The sequence below is a fragment of the Biomphalaria glabrata genome, chromosome 14 (genome assembly GCF_947242115.1).
Source record: "Biomphalaria glabrata chromosome 14, xgBioGlab47.1, whole genome shotgun sequence".
NCBI classification, from domain to species: Eukaryota; Metazoa; Mollusca; class Gastropoda; family Planorbidae; genus Biomphalaria; species Biomphalaria glabrata.
The window spans coordinates 29,370,022-29,393,315 of record NC_074724.1 but is presented as its reverse complement, the minus strand read 5'-3'; the positions used below and the strand labels follow the sequence as shown (position 1 = coordinate 29,393,315).

At 37.7% G+C, this 23,294-nt stretch overlaps 1 protein-coding gene across 3 annotated transcripts; it reads right to left on the bottom strand.

Moving 5' to 3' along the window:
- Nucleotides 1-5,274: 5,274 nt before the first annotated feature.
- On the bottom strand, nt 5,275-21,410 carry LOC106052156 (restin homolog). 3 transcript variants are annotated; one of them, XM_056011329.1, is made up of 6 exons: nt 21,320-21,410; nt 16,693-16,789; nt 11,473-11,602; nt 9,273-9,335; nt 7,528-8,300; nt 5,275-5,844 (listed from the first exon to the last, which is right to left on the bottom strand). In XM_056011329.1, the coding sequence occupies exons 2-6, from the start codon at nt 16,777-16,779 to the stop codon at nt 5,383-5,385; spliced, it is 1,515 nt and encodes a 504-aa protein (XP_055867304.1). In that variant the 5' UTR covers nt 16,780-16,789; nt 21,320-21,410; the 3' UTR covers nt 5,275-5,382. The 3 variants fall into 3 exon arrangements, with proteins under 3 accessions (XP_055867304.1, XP_055867303.1, XP_055867305.1); XM_056011328.1 differs by lacking the exon at nt 21,320-21,410 and adding an exon at nt 18,302-18,436; XM_056011330.1 differs by lacking the exon at nt 21,320-21,410 and adding an exon at nt 18,302-18,428 and having other exon boundaries at nt 16,693-16,786.
- Between the last annotated feature and the right edge of the window lie 1,884 nt (nt 21,411-23,294).

The window sequence follows — 23,294 nt, the reverse complement described above, 5'->3', positions numbered from 1 at the left end:
AGAGATGTCACTTACTGTACAGGTTTGTCGCAGCTCTGTGACACCGCCCTCCTTTCAGCTCATAAATAAGAGATGGGTGCCCTGCCCAGCGTGGCTGTCCAACAATAGGTAGGCCATCCGCCAGAAATATTTCGGCCCCAGACTAATGGACACGTGAGGGCCCCTGCGCACATGGCAAAGACCTTCAAATGCATTCAATGGCAATGTCTTCAATTAAGGATGAGTGCAAGGTTTCACATTATTAAGATATCTATCTATTTATTGATTGGTATTTCTTCTTATAGTAATGATGGTTCAAACAGAATCATCTTGCCGGATATTATATAAACAACTTGATAATAAACTGAAGAAACATCTGTGTTCTTTTCTTAACTTCTTTATTAAGGTTCTTCCAAACAAAACATACTTTCAATTCGATGCTGACTTGACGTTAACCTCCTGATAATATTACATTTTTGTTTACTAACATAACTTCAACTGAAATAACATCATTTAAACAATTTAAAGACATAACAACAACTTCAACCGGTATAACTTCAATTAATGGACCCGCAATATTTTAAAACACATTATAACACAAGGACCGTTACTAAGCAAACACAGTTACAGTGCGAGGACCTGTTACTCTGCAAGGACCCCGACTTCTAGAAACTGGTCTAATTAGGTCACAGTGACACACATCTGGTGCACGATTACATATACAAGACGTTTAAAAAGCACGTAGCCCCCCCCCCGCCCCCTCCTTTTCTGTTCAATCTGTTGATGCCTAGGACTAAGTTCTGTTTGTCCCCTCCCCATGGCGGCATGAGTGGACACGCTTCTGACATCTTAGAGGAGATAAATCGAGATCTCTTGCATTGGATGTTGGATTTAAACCAATAGGGAATCAACAGCCGCCGAGGACAAGGTCAGAGGGCGATAAAACAATTTCATCGGTCAGCGCAGATAATAGTTATGTCTGCACTGGATGTGGCAATATATTTGTATCACAGTTGGGACTGTACAGCCACGTTAAAAAGGGCCGGCACTAACAGCCGGCCTTGGGCATAGGCTAACTAGGCAGCCGAATGGTGTGGGGGGGGGGGGCTGTGCACAGGACTAAAACAAAAAATTGAGAAAAAAAAATGCGAAACTTGGATTAGATGTCAACTAGAGTAGAGCACTATGACACTTGGATTAGATGTCAACTTTAGTAGAGCACTATGACACTTGGATTAGATGTCAACTAGAGTAGAGCACTATGACGCTTGGATTAGATGTCAACTAGAGTAGAGCACTATGACACTTGGATTAGATGTCAACTAGAGTAGAGCACTATGACACTTGGATGAGATGTCAACTAGAGTAGAGCACAATGACACTTGGATTAGATGTCAACTAGAGTAGAGCACTATGACGCTTGGATTAGATGTCAACTAGAGTAGAGCACTATGACGCTTGGATTAGATGTCAACTAGAGTAGAGCACTATGACACTTGGATTAGATGTCAACTTTAGTAGAGCACTATGACACTTGGATGAGATGTCAACTAGAGTAGAGCACTATGACGCTTGGATTAGATATCAACTAGAGTAGAGCACTATGACACTTGGATTAGATGTCAACTAGAGTAGAGCACTATGACACTTGGATTAGATGTCAACTAGAGTAGAGCACTATGACGCTTGGATTAGATGTCAACTAGAGTAGAGCACTTTGACACTTGGATTAGATGTCAACTAGAGTAGAGCACTATGACACTTGGATTAGATGTCAACTAGAGTAGAGCACTATGACACTTGGATTAGATGTCAACTAGAGTAGAGCACTATGACACTTGGATGAGATGTCAACTAGAGTAGAGCACTATGACACTTGGATGAGATGTCAACTAGAGTAGAGCACTATGAAGCTTGGATTAGATGTCAACTAGAGTAGAGCATTATGACACTTGGATTAGATGTCAACTAGAGTAGAGCACTATGACGCTTGGATTAGATGTCAACTAGAGTAGAGCACTATGACGCTTGGATTAGATGTCAACTAGAGTAGAGCACTATGACACTTGGATTAGATGTCAACTAGAGTAGAGCACTATGACACTTGGATTAGATGTCAACTACAGTAGAGCACTATGACACTTGGATTAGATGTCAACTAGAGTAGAGCACTATGACACTTGGATTAGATGTCAACTACAGTAGAGCACTATGACACTTATGTTTACTAGCCAAACTTTTGTCTCTTATATATAAAAATTGCGATACATGAATTTTAGTTGATTGTCCATTTAAATATAGACAGGAAAGTTTTAAACTAACTACGTAAAAAAAGTATTCACTTTTACATGTTAATTTATTTGAGGCCACCAATTATCAGAGGACGGCCCATGCACATATGTAGGTTGCTCAATACGAAACATTTTAAAATCTTTATATATATATGTTGCAATTTGGGTGACAAAGTTGGTAGGCCTACACTAGGCTACTCAATGAGATCTCAATCTCTCTAGGTTCAGGTTGGAAGAGAAAATTGCTTATATATATATATATATATATATATATATATATATATATATATATATATATATATATATATATATATATATATATATATATATTATACATTTTATTATGTACTTTTATATTCATGAGAAATGTAGGAACAAAAACAAAACAAACAAACAAATAACATGTATATACAAACTTTACATAGTTACAAAAAATTTTTACATTCTAGTGTTACTTTGTTGTCTCCCTTCATTGAGCACAAAGGAATGTAGCCACTTGCCAGGGTAAAAATTGCTTCATGCAGCATTAGACAGTTATACACTAAACTTGTAACACATGGCGTCAAAATCTTTCACACTCATAAGAATACAAATAAGGTAAAAAAGTTTTTTTTAATAATACCTCTATTCAAGTTACTACTTCTTGGAGAACCCTGGGTGGATGAGTGGACGGGTGCTTATCTTGAAAACGGCTCTATCGATTTTCCTAAAGATTAACAGTTGATGCTCATCGCTGAGAAAGGCGTTACTAGCTCGTTGACCACAGGGGGAAATCTCGATTTTGACATTTAAAATTTTTCAAAGTAAAAAATAAATAAATGTAAATTTGGCATAAACAGACTTACAAAAAATGCCGTATTCAATCACAGTGTTCTGAAATTATGCCATAACAGTAAATGAAAATTTGCTTAAATCTAGAAGAGGCAGACAGAAAAAGCGATGGGAGGACAACATTAAAGAATGGACAGGCCTGCCACTGAGAGAGGTTCTAAACAAGGCAAAAAAAGGGAGGAATGGAGAAAGACGGTCGACATATCTTGCCTGGTGCCCCAACAGTCCAACAGACTAAGGGATAGGTAAAGGTAAAAGGTAAAATTTTATTGAAAGAATATCTAAGTTTAACTAAAATTATTTTTTTTTACGTACATCAAATATAGATTACACATAGATCTAAAAGGAGATATAGATCTAGACTAGATCTTAAAGAGTTCTAAATCAGAAGTCTAGGTCTAGTATTAGATCTAGATGTCAATATAATGATAATATCAACAAATAATCACAACAGTATAAATTCCATCTAGCTGAATTTGGTAAATACATTCCCTCACACGTCTGGCGATGTTCTCGGGTTCAAGATCCGGTTTGAACCAAATATTTTTTTGATATTTTTTTTTATATATATTTTATTACATCGTAAGTTTTATAATGAAGGTATTGTCTTTTAATAAAATGTATTAAATTTTCTTTTCTTGTTTTACAGACAATGCTTTTTTTAAACCTGATGAATTTTCGTAGGAGCGAATATTTTACTCTTTATAACTAATAAATGGTATATTGAAAAAGAAATCCAATGGAATCATTTCTACCCCAATCCTAATTCCCACTCAATACGAAAAAAATCATGATTAAAAAAAAGGTTTCAATTATATATGATACAAAAATAAAATTTAACAAAATACTCAGAAAGACACAAAAATAAAGGCACATTCCTCATCCCATATGATAGGACAAATTTGTACAAATACTCCTTCTTCCCTAGAGCCTGAGCTAGCCAGGAAAACCAGTGACTTGGCAGAATTTAAGGCATTGGTTAATATGCATGACTGAATGCATGACGCGTAGGACGTAATCATCTTCTTTTTTGAAGTAACTTCTGCATTATATAAGAAACAAATTCTTATCCGCGACTGATCGATTCACAGACCTATATATATAGATTTTTATGTACGTAACTCTTTTTCAAGCTGTAAGGGAAGTCGCCCCAATCAATCTTTTCTGCCTTAGAAAAGTACATAGACATAAATAAATATAGACTGGCCGAAGGAAGTAACTTCATGTAACTTGAAAACATGTATATCTATTGTATTCGGATTTCCAAATTATGAAAAGTTGCATGATCTTCATTCTTAGAGATTAAACAAAACTACACTGCCTCCTTATTTACGATATATATAGGTGTGTATCATTGTGTACATTAAAAACAAAGTTAAAAAAGCCCTTAACTTTTATACTGAACATAAATGCTGTATAATAAAGTACACAAATTTGCAATTCACAAATTTTCGTTTCTTAAAACTCTTTAATCGGCCAGTCTATATTTATGTATGTCTATGGAAAAGTAATGATCTTTAGTTTTCAAAGTATTGAAATAATGCAAAATCATTTCTCGGATTTTCTTTAGAATGGGCTATTAATCAGAGAACTATATATTCACGTAAATATATGACACAAAGCCATTTCCTGTTAGTTTCTATTGAGATAATGTTTCGAAAATCCTAGATTGAAATAATTGATGTCTGCTGATTTTAATCGTTTTATGTACATTTAAATAGATTGATTACCTAGAGCTTTCTATTATGTATCTAAAAATTACACAATAATAATTATGAGACAAGAGTACTCTTATTTTTGATGTATAATTACTAGATCTAGATCTAAAAACTAAATTATAGGTTAGGGTTGAAAAAACAAACAACTTTACTTCTTATAACTACTTTTCAAAACAACGCCTTGATCCAACTTTTTACAAAATTTTCACATTTTTTGTAGTCTGAAAAGATCTCCATGTCCAGTCTAGATATAATATATATGTCTATGGACTAGAACCTATATGCGGAAAAACCCGCTGACGAGTCAGTTCAAGATAAATGTCTAGAATCTAGACAAAATTTAATTTTAGAGATAATATTTTAAAAAATTATAAAGATCAAACTAGAGCTTTCACAGTGAGGTCAATTAGTGATTCTTTCCCATCAATGTAAATCAAATGTCATATTAGAAAATAGAGATCCGAGTCCAGGTTTTTCCACCCAGTTCCCATGAATTAGCAAGCTGAATAAAGGAACTTACGTGCAGGCTATGAGTATATCATTATATAGAGGAGGCATAAACATTAACATAGTAAAAAACAGGAGAAACTGGAATAACATGAAAGTACGGCGTCGTCAGAGGCGTTGACGGCCACCATGTATAGAGAGTCTCCCACCTCCATCCTGATCACTCCGACGCTGGTGGCGCTGTTGTCCTCAGCCGTGGTGGACACGCGGCACACAGACTTGACCTTACGGTCAGCGCGTCCCGGGTTCACGGGACGATGTTTCACGTTGACGTTGATACGGCCGGGATTTAAGCTGCACAGCGTGACACTAACCAAATACAGGCCCGTCGTCGGGGCAGTGAAGTAACCAGTGGAGGGGTCGTAGTAGCCCTCCGCGTTGTGGGCGACGGCCGTGAACTTCGTGATTCTGGAGTTCTCCTGTAAGTCGACTGAGGAAAGTCCAGGTGGGCACGCTGTGAAGCCGACCGCAGTCCTTTGCAACATCTGGTCGGCACACTTTCGAGGTAGGGATTGTACCTGAAATAAGGCGTATGATTCAATTGTATGAGCAAGCAAAATATAATTTATTTATTTAAAAAAAAGGGAAAAACTTCAAACTTACAACTATATCTTTCAATAGTGTAGATGTTATTTCCCTTTTTCGACATCAAACAAAATAATTAATCACCAATAACTAGTTGACTAGTTAGTTAATTTTTGTTTAGTTCATAAATGTTTTGTTTAGTGTAGGCTGGGAAATGACTACGCCTAACAAACTGGACAGTATTAACTTCCTCCCCCGCAAAGAACAATCTACAATCTTCCAACTAAGAACAGGACACACACCACTATTAAATTACCACCTGAACAAAATAAACTCCACACAACTACCCCTTTGCAGACACTGCGCCCACCCCTTTGAAACCGTAAACCATGTCCTCTTTGAATGCCCCTCCCTAACCCACCTTAGGCAGACCCCACTTCCACTACAGCCCAACATAACCAACACCCTGTACGGCAGTGCTGAACAGCTGAAGAAAACAGCACACTTTTTTTCCTTGGCACAGTCTGCAAAAGAGCTGACAGCTCAACAGCAATAAAGCTGGCTAGAAGAAGAAGAAGAATAAATGTTTTGTTAGGTACAATAAATAACAGTTGTAAGTTTCAAGATCATCCTAGAATGGGAATGGGAGAAATAACGTGTTCAAAATTTTTACTAGACACAAAGACAAACAGAGGTTGATATAAGCTTTGTAACAAAAAAGTATCCCCAATGCAATAAAGTGGTTAGTTTAAAATAAAGTCTGTCAAAAAAAAATGATCTTTTAGATTTACCAAATTAGAACATGTGAAAAAAAAATATATTAAAATTAAATAATAAATAAGTGTTGTATTTCTATGTCAGTACTTTCTTTACTTGTAATAATGTAAAGTTAAAGAATTGGGTCTCTTACACTTTATAACTCACCTACTTGATCGAATAACATTGTAAAGGGAAATAATATGGAAACTAGGTAATGTTTAATAATATACTTGTTAACCCTCTTTGCCTAATATACATAGACATAAATATTTATGTCTATGCTACTATAATTGTACATGTTATTTTTTAACAAATAAGGAAATGGATGGATTTATTGTAAAGAGTGCTGTTTGTTTTTCAAAGAAATATCTTTTAGGGCTTGCTATATGTAGTTAGAATTCAAGGAACTACTTAGCCTCATTGCCTGTTCAATAGGGGCAATGAACAGAGATTTATGCCATTTTTTTTTGGGCCAATCTATTACACATTCTTACAGTTGCCAAAGGTCTCTAAGCATTTAATACAACCTATAGCTTCTATTTCATTATTTAATACAAATCATATGAGTCGTGACACATTCGTTGTAGAAGCTTTTAGTTGAGTCAACAAATGACAATAGGTCAAAAGAGGCCCCCTCCCAACCCCCTACCGACACAGAAGCCGCCTAGATACCAGAATGTGAACTACATAACATAAAGATGAGTTAAATATTTATCAATAATTAGCGAGCGGGAGCGGGGGTGATCTCCCCTATTGCCCCCCTACCCCCTTGGAATCCGCCAGTGAGACGAGCCAAGGCCAAATACAACCCCGACAAGGTAGATGTTTTCGAACCGAACACATTTGCATTTACGTGAGTTTCATTGACTCTGTATGTCTTAATTTAAAAACAAAAAATACAACACTGCACTACTTGCCTCTTTTTTAACATTGTCCCAGTCTTCTTTGAGACTTTCCAGTTTTTTCTGTTCGGACTGAAGTGTCTTGATGACGCCATTTTGTTTATCTCTAACATCGCCCACGCCTGCATTCAGTTTCTCAAGTTTGCCGCTCAGAGTGTGAATGTCCTTAAAGTTGGCGTCCACTTTCTTGGATTCCCTCTTCAGCTCTAAGTCAGCAGACTGCAACTTTCTTTCCGCGTCTCCGAGTCTGACACCATGGTTATCAATCTGTTGATTCAGAAGGTTCTCAGTCTCTTGGCTGTTGTCACACCTGGTCGCCAGATCATTTAGCGCCTGCTTGTGCTCACTCAGATGGTTAGACAGAGAGCCAATATGAGCATTAATGTCGTTAACGCAGGCCGCTGTGCTGTTGTAGGTCTCGATCAACGCCGCTGACAATTCTATCGTTTTTTTCTCAATGGTTTGAATTGTTTCGTCTCTTTTCATGTTACCTAACATTTCCTTTTTTATAAAATCCTTTGTCTCATTTTGATGTGTTGTCAAACGTTTGCTGAGGTTGTCTTTTTCCTTGTCCAGAGTCTCGGACAGCTGAGCCACTCGCTTTTCCAGAGACATCTGCTTCAGGTCTGTTCTATCTATAGTCTTCTGCATCAACTCGGACATGGACTTTAGTTTGTCATCCATCTTGGTTTGAGTTTCCCGGACGTCAGCATTATCATTCTGGTAACCACACATTGCTTTCTCCATGACGTCGAAGCGAGTCATTAGTTGACGTATACGATCTGAATCTGTAAATAGTTCATCAGTTGAATATATAAATGTAATTTGGCTTTTTTAGTGCGGATACAAAAATATATTTCAAAAATTAATTTTCGAAATATATATATATATATATATATATATATATATATATATATATATATATATATATATATATATATATATATATATATATATATATATATATATATATATATAATATTATAAGATTTCAAAGAAATTCTAGATAATTCAAACATAAATATTAATAAAAAGACTTTTTCCGTGAAAGAATATGATATCTAGAACAATTCATCCTTTACACGTGTTAGAGAGTGATCATTTTACACTTAATAACTAACAAATATTAGATTTAAAAAAAAAAGAAAGCCTACTGCGTTGTTACTAGAACCAGCTCATTGAGAGTATCACAGACACAAAATAGAGCAGTGAGATTCATAACAAACGAATATTCACATTTGACTAGAGTAACACCTTTAGTAAAATCACTAATTTTAGAAAGCCTTCAGGATAGAAGACTCAAAAGTAAAGTAGCAATTATACATAAAACACTGAACAGTAATCTTCAAATGCAAAAACAAAATCTAATAAAAGACACAAAGATAAAGGCACATTCCTTGTTCCGTATGCTAGGACAAATTTGTACAAATACTCCCTCTTCCCTAGTGCTTTTAGAAATGTTTTCTTTCGATGTTGTCTTTCGATGTTGTCTTTTTGTTCTCTGCGATTCGAGCAACAATTGCAGCGTCGTAATCTTCAATGTAGAATTAAAAGTCGATCTCGATGGATAACTCGACCTCCTTTGCGACTGTGGCGACATGTGACAATTCTTGAACTTATTCGCTCTCTTGTTCATTGGTCCGAGTAATCCAAGAGCATAACACTACATTGTTTTGTTTCGGTACTTTAGGATTCTGTCCGAATAGTCGACCGATCGTTCGATTGACCGAATTAGACTGTATTTATATTATCTGTCTTACCTGCACTGGACAATGAGACTGACGTGTTGACAACTTTATCAATAAGTTTATCCGAGTCTGGACCTACAGGGAATGAAGCATATTGAGACCTAAAATTAACAAATAGTAATGCATATAATTTATTTAAAAAATTGTATCTATATAGAGATCATAGATGTAAAGCAGTAATTATGGGTCATTGTACATTAAATCAGGGATGCCCTAAATAAGTCCGTGGGTCACATCCGGCTCTCGAAGGTATATTTCCGGCCAGCAGAATCGTCAACACACAGTGTAAAAAATTGTCTAATTCTATAAAGTGAAAAATATGTCTTTCTCCTAACGTAGGGGCGTCTCTTAATCTGTCTTACTCCTTACGTAGGGGCGTCTCTGAATCTGTCTTACTCCTTACGTAGGGGCGTCTCTGAATCTGTCTTACTCCTTACGTATGGGCGTCTCTTAATCTGTCTTACTCCTTACGTAGGGGCGTCTCTGAATCTGTCTTACTCCTTACGTAGGGGCGTCTCTGAATCTGTCTTACTCCCTACGTCTTACTCCCTACGTAAAGGCGTCTCTGAATCTGTCTTGCTCCTTACGTAGGGGCGTCTCTGAATCTATCTTACTCCTTACGTAGGGGCGTCTCTGAATCTTTCTTACTCCTTACGTAGGGGCGTCTCTGAATCTGTCTTACTCCCTACGTAAAGGCGTCTCTGAATCTGTCTTACTCCTTACTTAGGGGCGTCTTTGAATCTGTCTTACTCCTTACGTAGGGGCGTCTCTGAATCTGTCTTACTCCCTACGTCTTACTCCCTACGTAAAGGCGTCTCTGAATCTGTCTTGCTCCTTACGTAGGGGCGTCTCTGAATCTATCTTACTCCTTACGTAGGGGCGTCTCTGAATCTGTCTTACTCCCTACGTAAAGGCGTCTCTGAATCTGTCTTACTCCTTACGTAGGGGCGTCTCTGAATCTGTCTTACTCCTTACGTAGGGGCGTCTCTGAATCTGTCTTACTCCCTACGTCTTACTCCCTACGTAAAGGCGTCTCTGAATCTGTCTTGCTCCTTACGTAGGGGCGTCTCTGAATCTATCTTACTCCTTACGTAGGGGCGTCTCTGAATCTTTCTTACTCCTTACGTAGGGGCGTCTCTGAATCTGTCTTACTCCCTACGTAAAGGCGTCTCTGAATCTATCTTACTCCTTACTTAGGGGCGTCTTTGAATCTGTCTTACTCCTTACGTAGGGGCGTCTCTGAATCTGTCTTACTCCCTACGTCTTACTCCCTACGTAAAGGCGTCTCTGAATCTGTCTTGCTCCTTACGTAGGGGCGTCTCTGAATCTATCTTACTCCTTACGTAGGGGCGTCTCTGAATCTGTCTTACTCCCTACGTAAAGGCGTCTCTGAATCTGTCTTACTCCTTACGTAGGGGCGTCTTTGAATCTGTCTTACTCCTTACGTAGGGGCGTCTCTGAATCTGTCTTACTCCCTACGTCTTACTCCCTACGTAAAGGCGTCTCTGAATCTGTCTTGCTCCTTACGTAGGGGCGTCTCTGAATCTATCTTACTCCTTACGTAGGGGCGTCTCTGAATCTGTCTTACTCCTAACGTAGGGGCGTCTCTGAATCTGTCTTACTCCCTACGTAAAGGCGTCTCTGAATCTGTCTTGCTCCTTACGTAGGGGCGTCTCTGAATCTATCTTACTCCTTACGTAGGGGCGTCTCTGAATCTGTCTTACTCCCTACGTAAAGGCGTCTCTGAATCTGTCTTACTCCTAACGTTGAGTCGTCTCTGAATCTGTCTTACTCCTTACGTAGGGGCGTCTCTGAATCTGTCTTACTCCTAACGTTGAGTCGTCTCTGAATCTGTCTTACTCCTTACGTAGGGGCGTCTCTGAATCTGTCTTACTCCTAACGTTGAGTCGTCTCTGAATCTGTCTTCCATGGACTTCATTCCTTCAGTCGCATTTTACTAACTCTAATAAATGTATGCAGCCCTATAAAGGGTTTCTATTCACTTTGTTTTTACTCTATTTCATTTGTGTGTGTGTGTGTGTGGGTGTGTGTGGGTGTGTGTGTTGACACAACCCGTAAAATAAGTGTCGAGAAAATGCCAAATAGGCTGGGGTATCACTGCTGATTCAATATATATTCAGTTTTTGTCAAACTGTTTTAACACCATGTGTACAAACAAACAAAAAGTGTTTAATGTACAAAGCTGACCTACCGCTCAGATAGTCGATAACAAAATTTAGTTTCTTCATAGCATCATCCATCCAAGTCTTCACTTCATGGAAAGCTTTCTGCTTCTTGTCTGTCTTTGAGTTTGGAATGTATGTCTTGTACTTTTTAGAGATCTAGTCATGAAATCAAGCAGTTTTTGTTTGTTTCAATATCCAATGCATTTTTTTCCCAAAACATTAATTATGAAATGTTATGATTTAAAGAAAAAAGTAAGTAAAGTTTCTTTCAGACCATGCGATCCATCAAGGAGATGATGTTAAGGTCATCTGTTTCTGTGGCCTAAGGTTTACGAGGGTGTCGTGTGGCAAGCACAACGACCAACGTTACGATTTATGCGTGTTGTTTTAAAATGTTTGTTAAAATAAATAAATAAAAATTTACCGAATTGTAATTGATATAGCAACAAATCTTAGACTATTAATAACTCACTCCGTCTGTGTGTCTGTCCGTCTGGGTGGAATCTTAAAGACGTTATTTTCCCTACTTCCCATTTTCGGATCAAGTTGAAACTTTTCATAAATTATTCATTGAATAGGCACAGGACACAATTAATCAATAAAAAAAAATTAACCAATTAGTTAATCAATAATTTGTAATTAAATAATCAAAAATGTATATGAAAAAGTAATGAGCTACTTGGTCGTTCGTTTAAAATGTTAAATTTTAGACTTGTTTTAGACTATAAAACTTTCTAATTTTTGAAGTGTTTATGTAGCTCAGTGACTAAGCGTTGGCTTTCTATCACGAAGGCTGAAGACCTCAGTTCGAATTCAGACTCGAGAAACTTTTTTTTTAAAAATAGCTTTGGAAACACACTCACACACAAGTGATTGGACCATGCTCCACAGTGACACACATACACACACACACAAGTGATTGGACCATGCTCCACAGTGACACACACACACACAAGTGATTGGACCATGCTCCACAGTGACACACACACACACAAGTGATTGGACCATGCTCCACAGTGACACACACACACACAAAAGTGATTGGACCATGCTCCACAGTGACACACACACACACAAGTGATTGGACCATGCTCCACAGTGACACACATACACACACACACAAGTGATTGGACCATGCTCCACAGTGACACACACACACACAAGTGATTGAACCATGCTCTACATTAACACAGACACACAAAAGTGATTGGACCATGCTCCACAGTGACACACACACACACAAGTGATTGGACCATGCTCCACAGTGACACACACACACACACAAGTGATTGGACCATGCTCCACAGTGACACACATACACACACACAAAAGTGATTGGACCATGCTCCACAGTGACACACACACACACAAGTGATTGAACCATGCTCTACATTAACACAGACACACAAAAGTGATTGGACCATGCTCCACAGTGACACACACACACACAAGTGATTGGACCATGCTCCACAGTGACACACACACACACACAAGTGATTGGACCATGCTCCACAGTGACACACACACACACACAAGTGATTGGACCATGCTCCACAGTGACACACACACACACACACAAGTGATTGGACCATGCTCCACAGTGACACACACACACACACACACACAAGTGATTGGACCATGCTCCACAGTGACACACACACACACAAGTGATTGAACCATGCTCTACATTAACACAGACACACAAAAGTGATTGGACCATGCTCCACAGTGACACACACACACACAAGTGATTGGACCATGCTCCACAGTGACACACACACACAAAAGTGATTGGACCATGCTCCACAGTGACACACACACACACACAAGTGATTGGACCATGCTCCACATTAACACAGACACACAAAAGTGATTGAACCATGCTCCACATTAACACAGACACACAAAAGTGATTGGACCATGCTCCACAGTGACACACACACACACACAAGTGATTGGACCATGCTCCACAGTGACACACACACACACACAAGTGATTGGACCATGCTCCACAGTGACACACACACACACACAAGTGATTGGACCATGCGCCACAGTGACACACACACACACAAGTGATTGGACCATGCTCCACAGTGACACAGACACACACACACAAGTGATTGGACTATGCTCTAGGCATGAAAGATACACGATTAGTACAAATATTTCTAATCGGGCACACTTATTATTGTTCGTCTAGATTTACTATTTAAAAAATACATGAAAGATTCAAAAAAATTGATGCGTTTTCACTCAATATAAACTGTTGTTTTTTTTTTTGAAGAATTTCTTTTATATTAAATTTGTTATATTTTGTATTGTAACACATTATTAATCTTTTTTTTTTGTTCTGTCTCCAATACCTTAGAAGTAGACCCTGGTACAGGAGAGACCTACATCTTTGAAACGCGTGTGTATGAAAATAAATATTAAGCGGGTCAAGGCGAGCAGCGTAACACTTAACACTGGGTAGCACTAGCGGATCCAGAACTTCGGAGTGGGGGGGGGGGCGATTTTTGTCCAAACCCTAACCTTAACGACCAGTAAACCCTAACCCTAAGCATAAACTATATATATATTAGAATGTTAAAAAAAAAAGTAGTGTTTCTCAACCTTCAACGAAAAAAGCAGACAAAAAAAGTTATGTTGAAGCCAAAATCGTTTTTTTTTTTGGCTTTCTTCACTGCAGAACCGCATTCTCCTGACATCCATAGCTCATTATTTATTCTATTCAAAAAAGGATCTTTTGATCTAATGTTTTACTTGAAAATATTCTAATATGAATTTATAGGCCCTTAATACATTGCAAATACAGCCGATTTGTTCCATGAAAAATAAAATACCTCACATTATTTCGATTAAGGCTTTGAGGATCGCAGTCGAAAAACAAAGATTTGAAAAAAAAAACCCAGCCATGTTGAGGCCTTCCCTAGATAGCTAAAGGGTCTGGGGGTCTGAGGCCTTTCTCTTGACAGCTAGGGGGTCTGGGGGAGCGCTGTAAGCTCCCCACAGTGGGGATCGCCCCTACCTCCCCCCCCTGGATCCGCCAGTGCTGGGTAGAGATACAGGTTCAGATAATTCTATTAACTTGAAAGGTCCTATTTTTGCATGGAATCCTGGTGGTCAAGTCATATATTAGTTCGGTACCTAGATTGGGCCTCAGTTAATGCCAGGTCGGCGCTTATCTATTTTTAACCATATCTTCTTCACCTCTCAAGTTAGTTTTGTACCCTAGTCCAGTGTTACCCAACTGTGTTCCACAACATACTGGAAATGCTGGAATAATTAGCTAGTAGGCCACCACGTGCAAAGTGTTTCGTTAAATACTCAGAATGTGCAAAGTGTTCTGTTAAGGCAGTGTTTCCCAAAGTGGGGTTGGCGTATCCCCAGGGGTACGGGAAGACTTTGGGGTACCTCATTAACTATGCTGATTTTTTTAAAACACCCAGTTATTATGTTCTGTTAATAAATTAAAATGGGGGATGGGAACGAGGGGTACTCTACATTACAAAAATTATAAAAGGGTAAATATAGGTCAAACGTTTGGGAAACACTTACCTAGTATTTCTATTATATGTCACACTGACTCGCATGCCGTGTTTATTTGTAATATGTTCCAGAACTAAAGCTTCAAACTCCTCTTAGATCTTTAAGTAATGTGTTGTTGTTTTTTTTATTTTCAAACGCTTCCACCCCTTTTTAGTTTCACAAATATAAAACTAAAATCAAATTTTCTTTATCAAACAGACAAGGTCATCTATATCCACACCCGTGAAATGACAAGTTCACCGCACTGTAAGTACAAAAAGAGGAAATTATTAAGGCTGCATAGGCCCGTACATCTCCCATCTATTGGACCAGGCCCGTACATCTCCCATCCATTGGACCAGGCCCGTACATCTCCCATCCATTGGACCAGGCCCGTACATCTCCCATCTATTGGACCAGGCCCGTACATCTCCCATCCATTGGACCAGGCTCGTACATCTCCCATCCATTAGACCAGGCCCGTACATCTCCCATCCATTGGACCAGGCCCGTACATCTCCCATCTATTGGACCAGGCCCGTACATCTCCCATCTATTGGACCAATGAACTATTAAGAAGAGTTCATGGCATTATGCAATCATTCTGAAACTTTTTTTTCTAAAATTAAAATTGAGAATATAATATAGATAAAAACAAAAGCAAAAAAAATCGTTAATCTTAAAACAGAAATAGATAGATAGAGAGATAGATAAATATATAGATAGATATAGATAGATAGATAGATAGATAGATAGATAGATAGATAGATAGATAGATAGATAGATAGATAGATAGATAGATAGATAGATAGATAGAGAGATAAATATATAGATAGATATAGATAGATAGATAGATAGAGAGAGAGATAAATATATAGATAGATAGATATAGATAGATAGATAGATAGATAGATAGATAGATAGATAGATAGATAGATAGATAGAGATAGATAGATAGATAGATAGATAGATAGATATAGATAGATAGATAGATAAATATATAGATAGATATAGATAGATAGATAGATAGAGAGAGAGATAAATATATAGATAGATAGATATAGATAGATAGATAGATAGATAGATAGATAGATAGATAGATAGATAGATAGATAGATAGATAGATAGATAGAGATAGATAGATAGATAGATAGATATAGATAGATAGATAGATAGATAGATAGATAGATAGATAGATAGATAGATAGATAGATAGATAGATAGATAGATAGATAGATAGATAGATATAGATAGAGAGATAAATATATAGATAGATATAGATAGATAGATAGATAGATAAATATATAGATAGATATAGATAGATAGATAGATAGATAGATAGATAGATAGAGATAGATAGATAGATAGATAGATAGATAGATAGATAGATATAGATAGATAGATAGATAGATAGATAGATAGATAGATAGATAGATAGATAGATAGATAGATAGATAGAGAGATATAGATAGAGAGATAAATATATAGATAGATATAGATAGATAGATAGATAGATAAATATATAGATAGATAAATATATAGATAGATATAGATAGATAGATAGATAGATAGATAGATATTTAGATAAATAGATAGATAGATGGATAGAGAGATAGATAGATAGAGAGATAGATAGAGAGATAGATAGATAGATAGATAGATAGATAGATAGATAGATAGATAGATAGATAGATAGATAGATAGATAGATGTTACCTCTAAAACAAATTCATTGACCACCTTCACCACTTCTGCCTGACTAGTTAACAAAAGTTCGTGCGTCTGTTTAAGAAAGTCCGCCATGATTCCTCTTCTAGCAGAAATGAGAACAAAGAAGAAAACATAAAATAATCTACACAATAAAACTATCAATGTAAAAATAAATATAGGTGTCGATGTAACAATCAATATATCAATGTAATGTACGGAGTAAGTTTCTATGATATTCTGTTGACGGATATCTTCGGAACAAAATGTTTGAGTTCAAACTTCCCCCCCTTCTAAACGTTCAAATGGGCGCTGTAAATGTAGCCGATTGGTCAAGTGAGGGGCCGCTTAGAAGACCTGTCACCTTTCACATTCACCCATCTGTTAAACCGTTAGGGCACCACATACGATCTGTCGATCGTCTTTCTCCATTCCTCTCTGTTCGCCTTGATTAGAATCTCTTTCAACGACAGTCCTGTCCATTCTTTCATGTTGTCTTCCAATCTCTGTCTGCCTCTTCTACTTTTTTTCCTGGTATTGTTCCCTGAAGGAAGGTCTTTGCGGGCCCTTAAGACCAGTGCATCCTGTTGTAAGCTATAAGGTGTTTCTGTTAGTTATAGCCCATTAGAAGCCTAATTCATAAAGCGCTGATTGTGTGTGTGTGTTTGCATCCTCAGTGTGTAAATGCTGTTTATGTTTGAAGCCACATTGTAATTGTTTTAGTAGTAATGTTGAAGTGGACAACTGTAGTCGAACTGAATACCCTTTTGTTTGGTCAATAAAATTATCTTATCTTACCTTATCTTATTATATACTAATTCCCTAGGGCATAAGGCTTATACTTTGCCGTGCTATAAATTGGTAACACATATTTCCAGTAATATTTAATGACAATGGCAGTGTCTTCGATTTTAGAAGGTAAGGATGAGTGCAGTGTTTCACATACATATGCAAACCTAGTTAAGACCTGCATGTTATATAAGAAAAGATATTTGTCCACATGTAATGGCCATATTACAATATCTTCGGGGCTCGCAAAGACCTTCCTTCATGGAACAGTACCAGGAAAAAGAAGACGAGGCAGACAGAGAAAGCGATGGGAAGACAACATAAAAGAATGGACGGGACTAAGGAAAAAGACAGAGAGAATCTTGCATGGTGCCCCAACGGTCCAAGAGACTAAGGGGTAGGTAAGGGCAAAGGTAAAATAAAAGGCAAAAAATAAGCAAAGTGTTCCTTTAAAGTGTTCCTCTAAATTCTCAGAATGTGCAAATGCTCCGTTGAAGATGAAATTTGGAAAACATTGTCTCAACCTAAACGTGATGTTTGTTTGAATCGGTGATAGACAAAGTCTGGCTAATTTCTAAAGCCTGTGCACCCTCCCCCCTCCCCAGTTCAACAAGTTTCATCCACTTAATCATAGTTTGAGAAACGCTGCCTTAATTAAGTGCAAGAATCGAGTACATTGACTTATCTCCCTTAAAATCTATATATAGATAAAGAAGTAAATACACCAACAAAAAAAAAGCGTGTCTGAACAAAAAAAAAACAGTTTGCCTGACATACCTGATGTGTACTATTTATATATAAACTTGTACAGTTAAAGTTATCTACTTACTTATCATAAACTATTAGTGGTATGTATCATATCCCGCAGTATGCAGATTTAAATGCCCTATACAATCTTTCTAGTCAACAGTCAACACAAATGAATAACTTGAAATCGAAAGTACAAACTGTAAAATAACTTTCCTAGAAAACGAAACAAACACACACACATTTCAAATACAAAGTAAAAGAGAAAAAAAGGCTCCGCCTCCTTCTTCGGTAATAACTTGATAAAGCCGACACCTCCCCCCCCCCCGATAATCTCTCCCCCTCCCTTCTTTTTCTTCGCAGTAAAAGGGTTAAGGATAAGGTGGAAATGCAACTGTGACATAACTTTTGACCAGTGTGCTCGGGCAGTGGGGTGTGCTGTTTCGGCATGTTGATAAGTGCGTGGGAATGAAGGCCGAAGTTTAAACCCAGAAAAGTTAGGTGTGCATAAAGTCTGTTTTTGTTTCTTATATCCTTCGTCACCCCCTTTCCCCTCTTCCATGTACAGATCACGCAGGCGTAAGTCGAGATGTATGTAGGAACATCCTCCCTACATTGCTCTATGTCTCAGAAACATGGACAGTATATAGAAAACAGGCACACACAAAAATAAATGAACCACTTCCACATGGCCCAGAAAAGATAACTACTATCGATTTGTGGGGGAGAACTAGACAAAAGCCCATAGCCCAAGATACACAAAAGCGAAAGTGGAGCTGGATAGGACACACCCTGCGAAAACCAGCTACCAATGTTTCAAGACAGGCACTTGACTGGAACCCACAAGGAAAGAGGAAAGTGGGCAGACCCAAGCAAACCTGGAAGAGGTCAGTCATCAGTGAAGCTGAGGGTACTGGAATGACATGGGAGCAGATGAAGAAAGCTGCTCAGAACCGAGTTCGGTGGAGAGGTGTGGTTGCGCCCCTATGCTCCACTGGAAGTGCACAGGATTAAGTCAAGTTCCACATGACCTGTCTCAGAAGAATACTAAATGTTGAATGGCAAGAAAAAATACCAGATACTTAAGTCCTGGACTGAATTAATAAAGTAAATCTACAAGAATTTAAGCAACACCCGAAACAAAAAACAAAGCAAACTACGCCAGCTATGTATGTAGACAGGTGGGGAATTTGAGGGAAGTGCTGAGATTTTAAGTGAACTTTGTTGGTCAGTTCATCCAATATCCCCTCCCTAGGTTGACTATAGATAAACTAAACTGATTTGTAGCAAAGTCGTGCCGCTTTATACATTAAATAATGAAAATAAGTCTACTATTAAGCATAGAATTGTTTTGTAGTACGATAACCATTTTTATCATTTTATTGCAAATAGTATCAACCCACCGCAAACCCCAGAAGTTGGATATAAAATAAGGCCAACGATTTTTTTTATGTCCCAAGGAGCTCATTAGCATCTGCAATGTTAGTCCACGCACTACATTCCACACCCACTTTTTTTTTTCTTCACTTTCATTTTGGGTCTGTTAAACAAGCAAAATAAAAAACAAAAACTTAAAAAAAAGCAAAGCTCATTTAATAAAAAGCACTCCACATTTACAACCATATTTTTCAATACTGTAATATTTATTTCTCTTTTCAATATAAAACAAAGTTAATTTATTACCACTATTTAATCAAGGAATTTTTCGATTGATTCAAGCAGAGGCGTAGTGAGCAAAACGTGCGCCCGGGGCAAGGTACTTTATTCGCGCCCCCCCCCCATTTTACAGGAACATCACATAGAAATATAAGCTGCGCGTGGTGAGGGTGGCGCCCGGGCATCGTGCCCTCTTCTCTCCCCCCTCCCTAAACCGCCTCTGGATTCATGTTTCGTTAGCAACATTGAATAATTGTGCAAAGTCTCAACTTGATCCGAGATTTGGAAGTGGGAGAAATAAAGTTTTTAAAATTTGTACCAGACAGACAGACAGACAGACAGAGAGTGAGTTAATATAAACTTTGTAAAAGGAGATCATGACTTAAGACGATTCGGAAAACAACCTTCATGGACAGACATATTTATATTTTCAGCAGTTTTTTGGTCATATTTATTTTTAAAAAAGGGTTTAACTTTTACTTTCACTTTTCGCTGTGTTCTTGGAACTGGGAATTTCCACTACAACTTCAATTTCTAATTCCCACGAAGATTAGCAACCTCCTCTTTTCCATATGTATCTCAACTAACGAGACAAAAAATTGTTTGATGTAGATTAATTTAGTAAGAAATTTTTTACATTAAAACCTACAACATAGGTTTAACAAAAAATCTAGCACCCTAGAAGCAGTTCTCAGAAATGAATCCAAAGAACACCTGTCCTACTTACATAATAAGTAGCCTAATATGCGGCACAATACGACTGCAGTTTTTTAGAGCACATGCAGGTATAGGCTTTTTATGCCTGCTCTAAATAGATAAACAGATAGTGAATTCTGTGCTTTAAAGAAGGTTCTCAAAATAATATAAGCGAGATACTTTCTGCTGACTTATGACAATTCTTGGTTATAGCAGTTGTTGGCATTTTACTGTCCTAAAAATATCTGAATTATGCTGGACCAGAATTACTAGTTGATTGTTTGTGGAAGAAAAAGAAAGCCATGGTTACTTAAGCAATAGTGGGATACTAAAATAACATCCACATTCAGGATGCTTTGATGTATGTTTATTTAAGTCGTTGGTCAGCATGCTTGACTTCTTTTTTGAAGTAACGTCTGCATTTTATAAGATAAGAAGATAAGATACTATTTCTAAAAAGAAATAAAATATTTGAAAAGAAAATGGTGAAGAAGTTATGCATGTAAAGCTGCTAAGAACAATTGTAGCCAATGCTTAACAATGAATTTGACTTATAGAATGAGAGAGACCAAGGAAAGAAAGAGAGAGGAAGAAAGAAAAGGCGAGAGAAAGAGGAGATTGTGAAAAATATCTTTAGAACAAATAAACTTAATTGCCTTCAATTTCAAGTACAGCTTATGTGACTATATGAGACTTCTCGCTCTGACGTCCAGATGACCAGACTGATGTAATGGCTAATCGTACTCACCTTAGGGACTATCAACCCGCACAAGACACTAATATCTCTCGTAAGAAGCGACACAGTACGTACAGAGCAAGAACCGAAAAGAGAGTGTCACACACCAATGATTTCAACACACCTTGAACCAAAACATGAAGGTTAAAGTGCGTGTGTGTTGATGTGTGTGTGTAGTGAATAGATCGAACATTTGCCTCCAATCGATTTTCAATATCAGCTACCCGATGATTGGAGATATTGTAAGAGTGTAAGATTGAATAATCCTGGCATAGTTTGTTTAACTGAGAATCTCACTTAAAACTTTGTATTTTATTCAATGTAAACCAGTTGCTATAACCTCAAAATATCAATAGATGTTATAATAAAGGAAAAGTAATTAACATTAGTATTAAACAAATGAACAAATCATTCATCTCTCTCATCTGTCCCTTGACTCTCGTCCTAGGCATTGTGACGAGAGGTTTTGATCATTATTTTTGGCTCGTTTATTAAAGTCTAGGGTTAATTAATTTATTTATCCCACTCACATATACAAGATTTTTGAACAGGCACACAGCAACTAACAGTAAGAACAGACCAGTATATTTAGTTTATAAATTGTAAAATGTATTAAAATGTTTTACAAGTTTCGGATGTTCCTTCAGAGTTGAAGATAATTACTTCTTAATCCAAACCTCCCGCAGGACGACGGGGGATGGGAGCGGGAAGGGTTTGAACCCTCGACCGTCGATAAATTCCAACGACAGTCCAGCGCGCAAACCGCACGACCAGACAGCCATCCCGACCAGGCAGCCATCCAAATGAAAATGATGTAATGAATAAAAGTTTACAAAATGTAAATGATGAAAAAAAAAGAAATTTCTCAAGCATGGAAGTCTGGCTTTGTAAGTCAATCAGTTCCAGTTGGTGTTACTCCACAGCGGCAATAGTAATTAATTCGAAATCTGCTGCTCTGTTATTTAGTTTTGAATGGAGAATTTCGCCAACATCCTCCACTCGTTTTGTAATTGTCATGGCAGAAAGGCGGCACAGCTTCAACTTTTTTTTTTCAGGACGATTTTATTCCATCACTTCTAGCAAGCACTTTTTGGCGCTTCACTTCTCTTCTTAAAATGTCAGCAACTCTGTAGCCTCCATAACAGTCGGCTTATTTTTCTTCTTGGTATTGGCAAATTTAGAATGCCTTTTATGTTATGTTCTTTAAAACAGACACTTTCCGTACAAATAAAAATGTTGTCTTATGTTCCACAACAAAAAGATTTGTCCACTTTTCCTGGAAGTTTCAACATCCAATTTTTGTTTATTCGACTCCTATTTCATTAACATACAAATGTTGCATTGTACGGCACCAATCATATTGATGTCAGATGACACGAACCAAAATGATGCAGAAAAGATGCGCTGCGTTACACACATGAGATGTCAAGGACACGGCTAGCTCAAGAAAGCCGCGGAATCGTCCAAGACTCCTAAACTGTCAATTCTTGTCGCCGAAAAATAAAGCCTTGTTTTCTTATAGAAAAAAAAATTAATATGAATATTACAAGACAATAGATTACAATGAAATCCATCAAAGAAAAAGAGAGAGATCTAACATAGAGAAAATACCTTTTTTTAACATATTTTTTTTTAATTTCTACATTTTTTTACCGATGTTTTGGCGGGCCGGTCGGAACCACGTCTCGGGCCGGATCTGGCCCGCGGGCCGTAGTTTGGGCATCACTGCTATACTGTAACCGCCACTCTTCCGTGTAATGGCCGCCCCTCCAGTTTAACGGCTAACTGATGGCGGCCCCCTGCGTGGAATGGCGTGGCGGACTTTTTGGACTGGGGTGAGGGCTATTTGCTCCATCCCTACCCCGAGTGAGATAAAAAAAAAAACGCTCACCCAGGGAATCGCTCAAGGGCCTGGTTCGCTACTCGTACTTAGCCTATCTAGTTCCACTACTAGACGTTTTCACGGAGGCGCCATGCTGATAAGCAA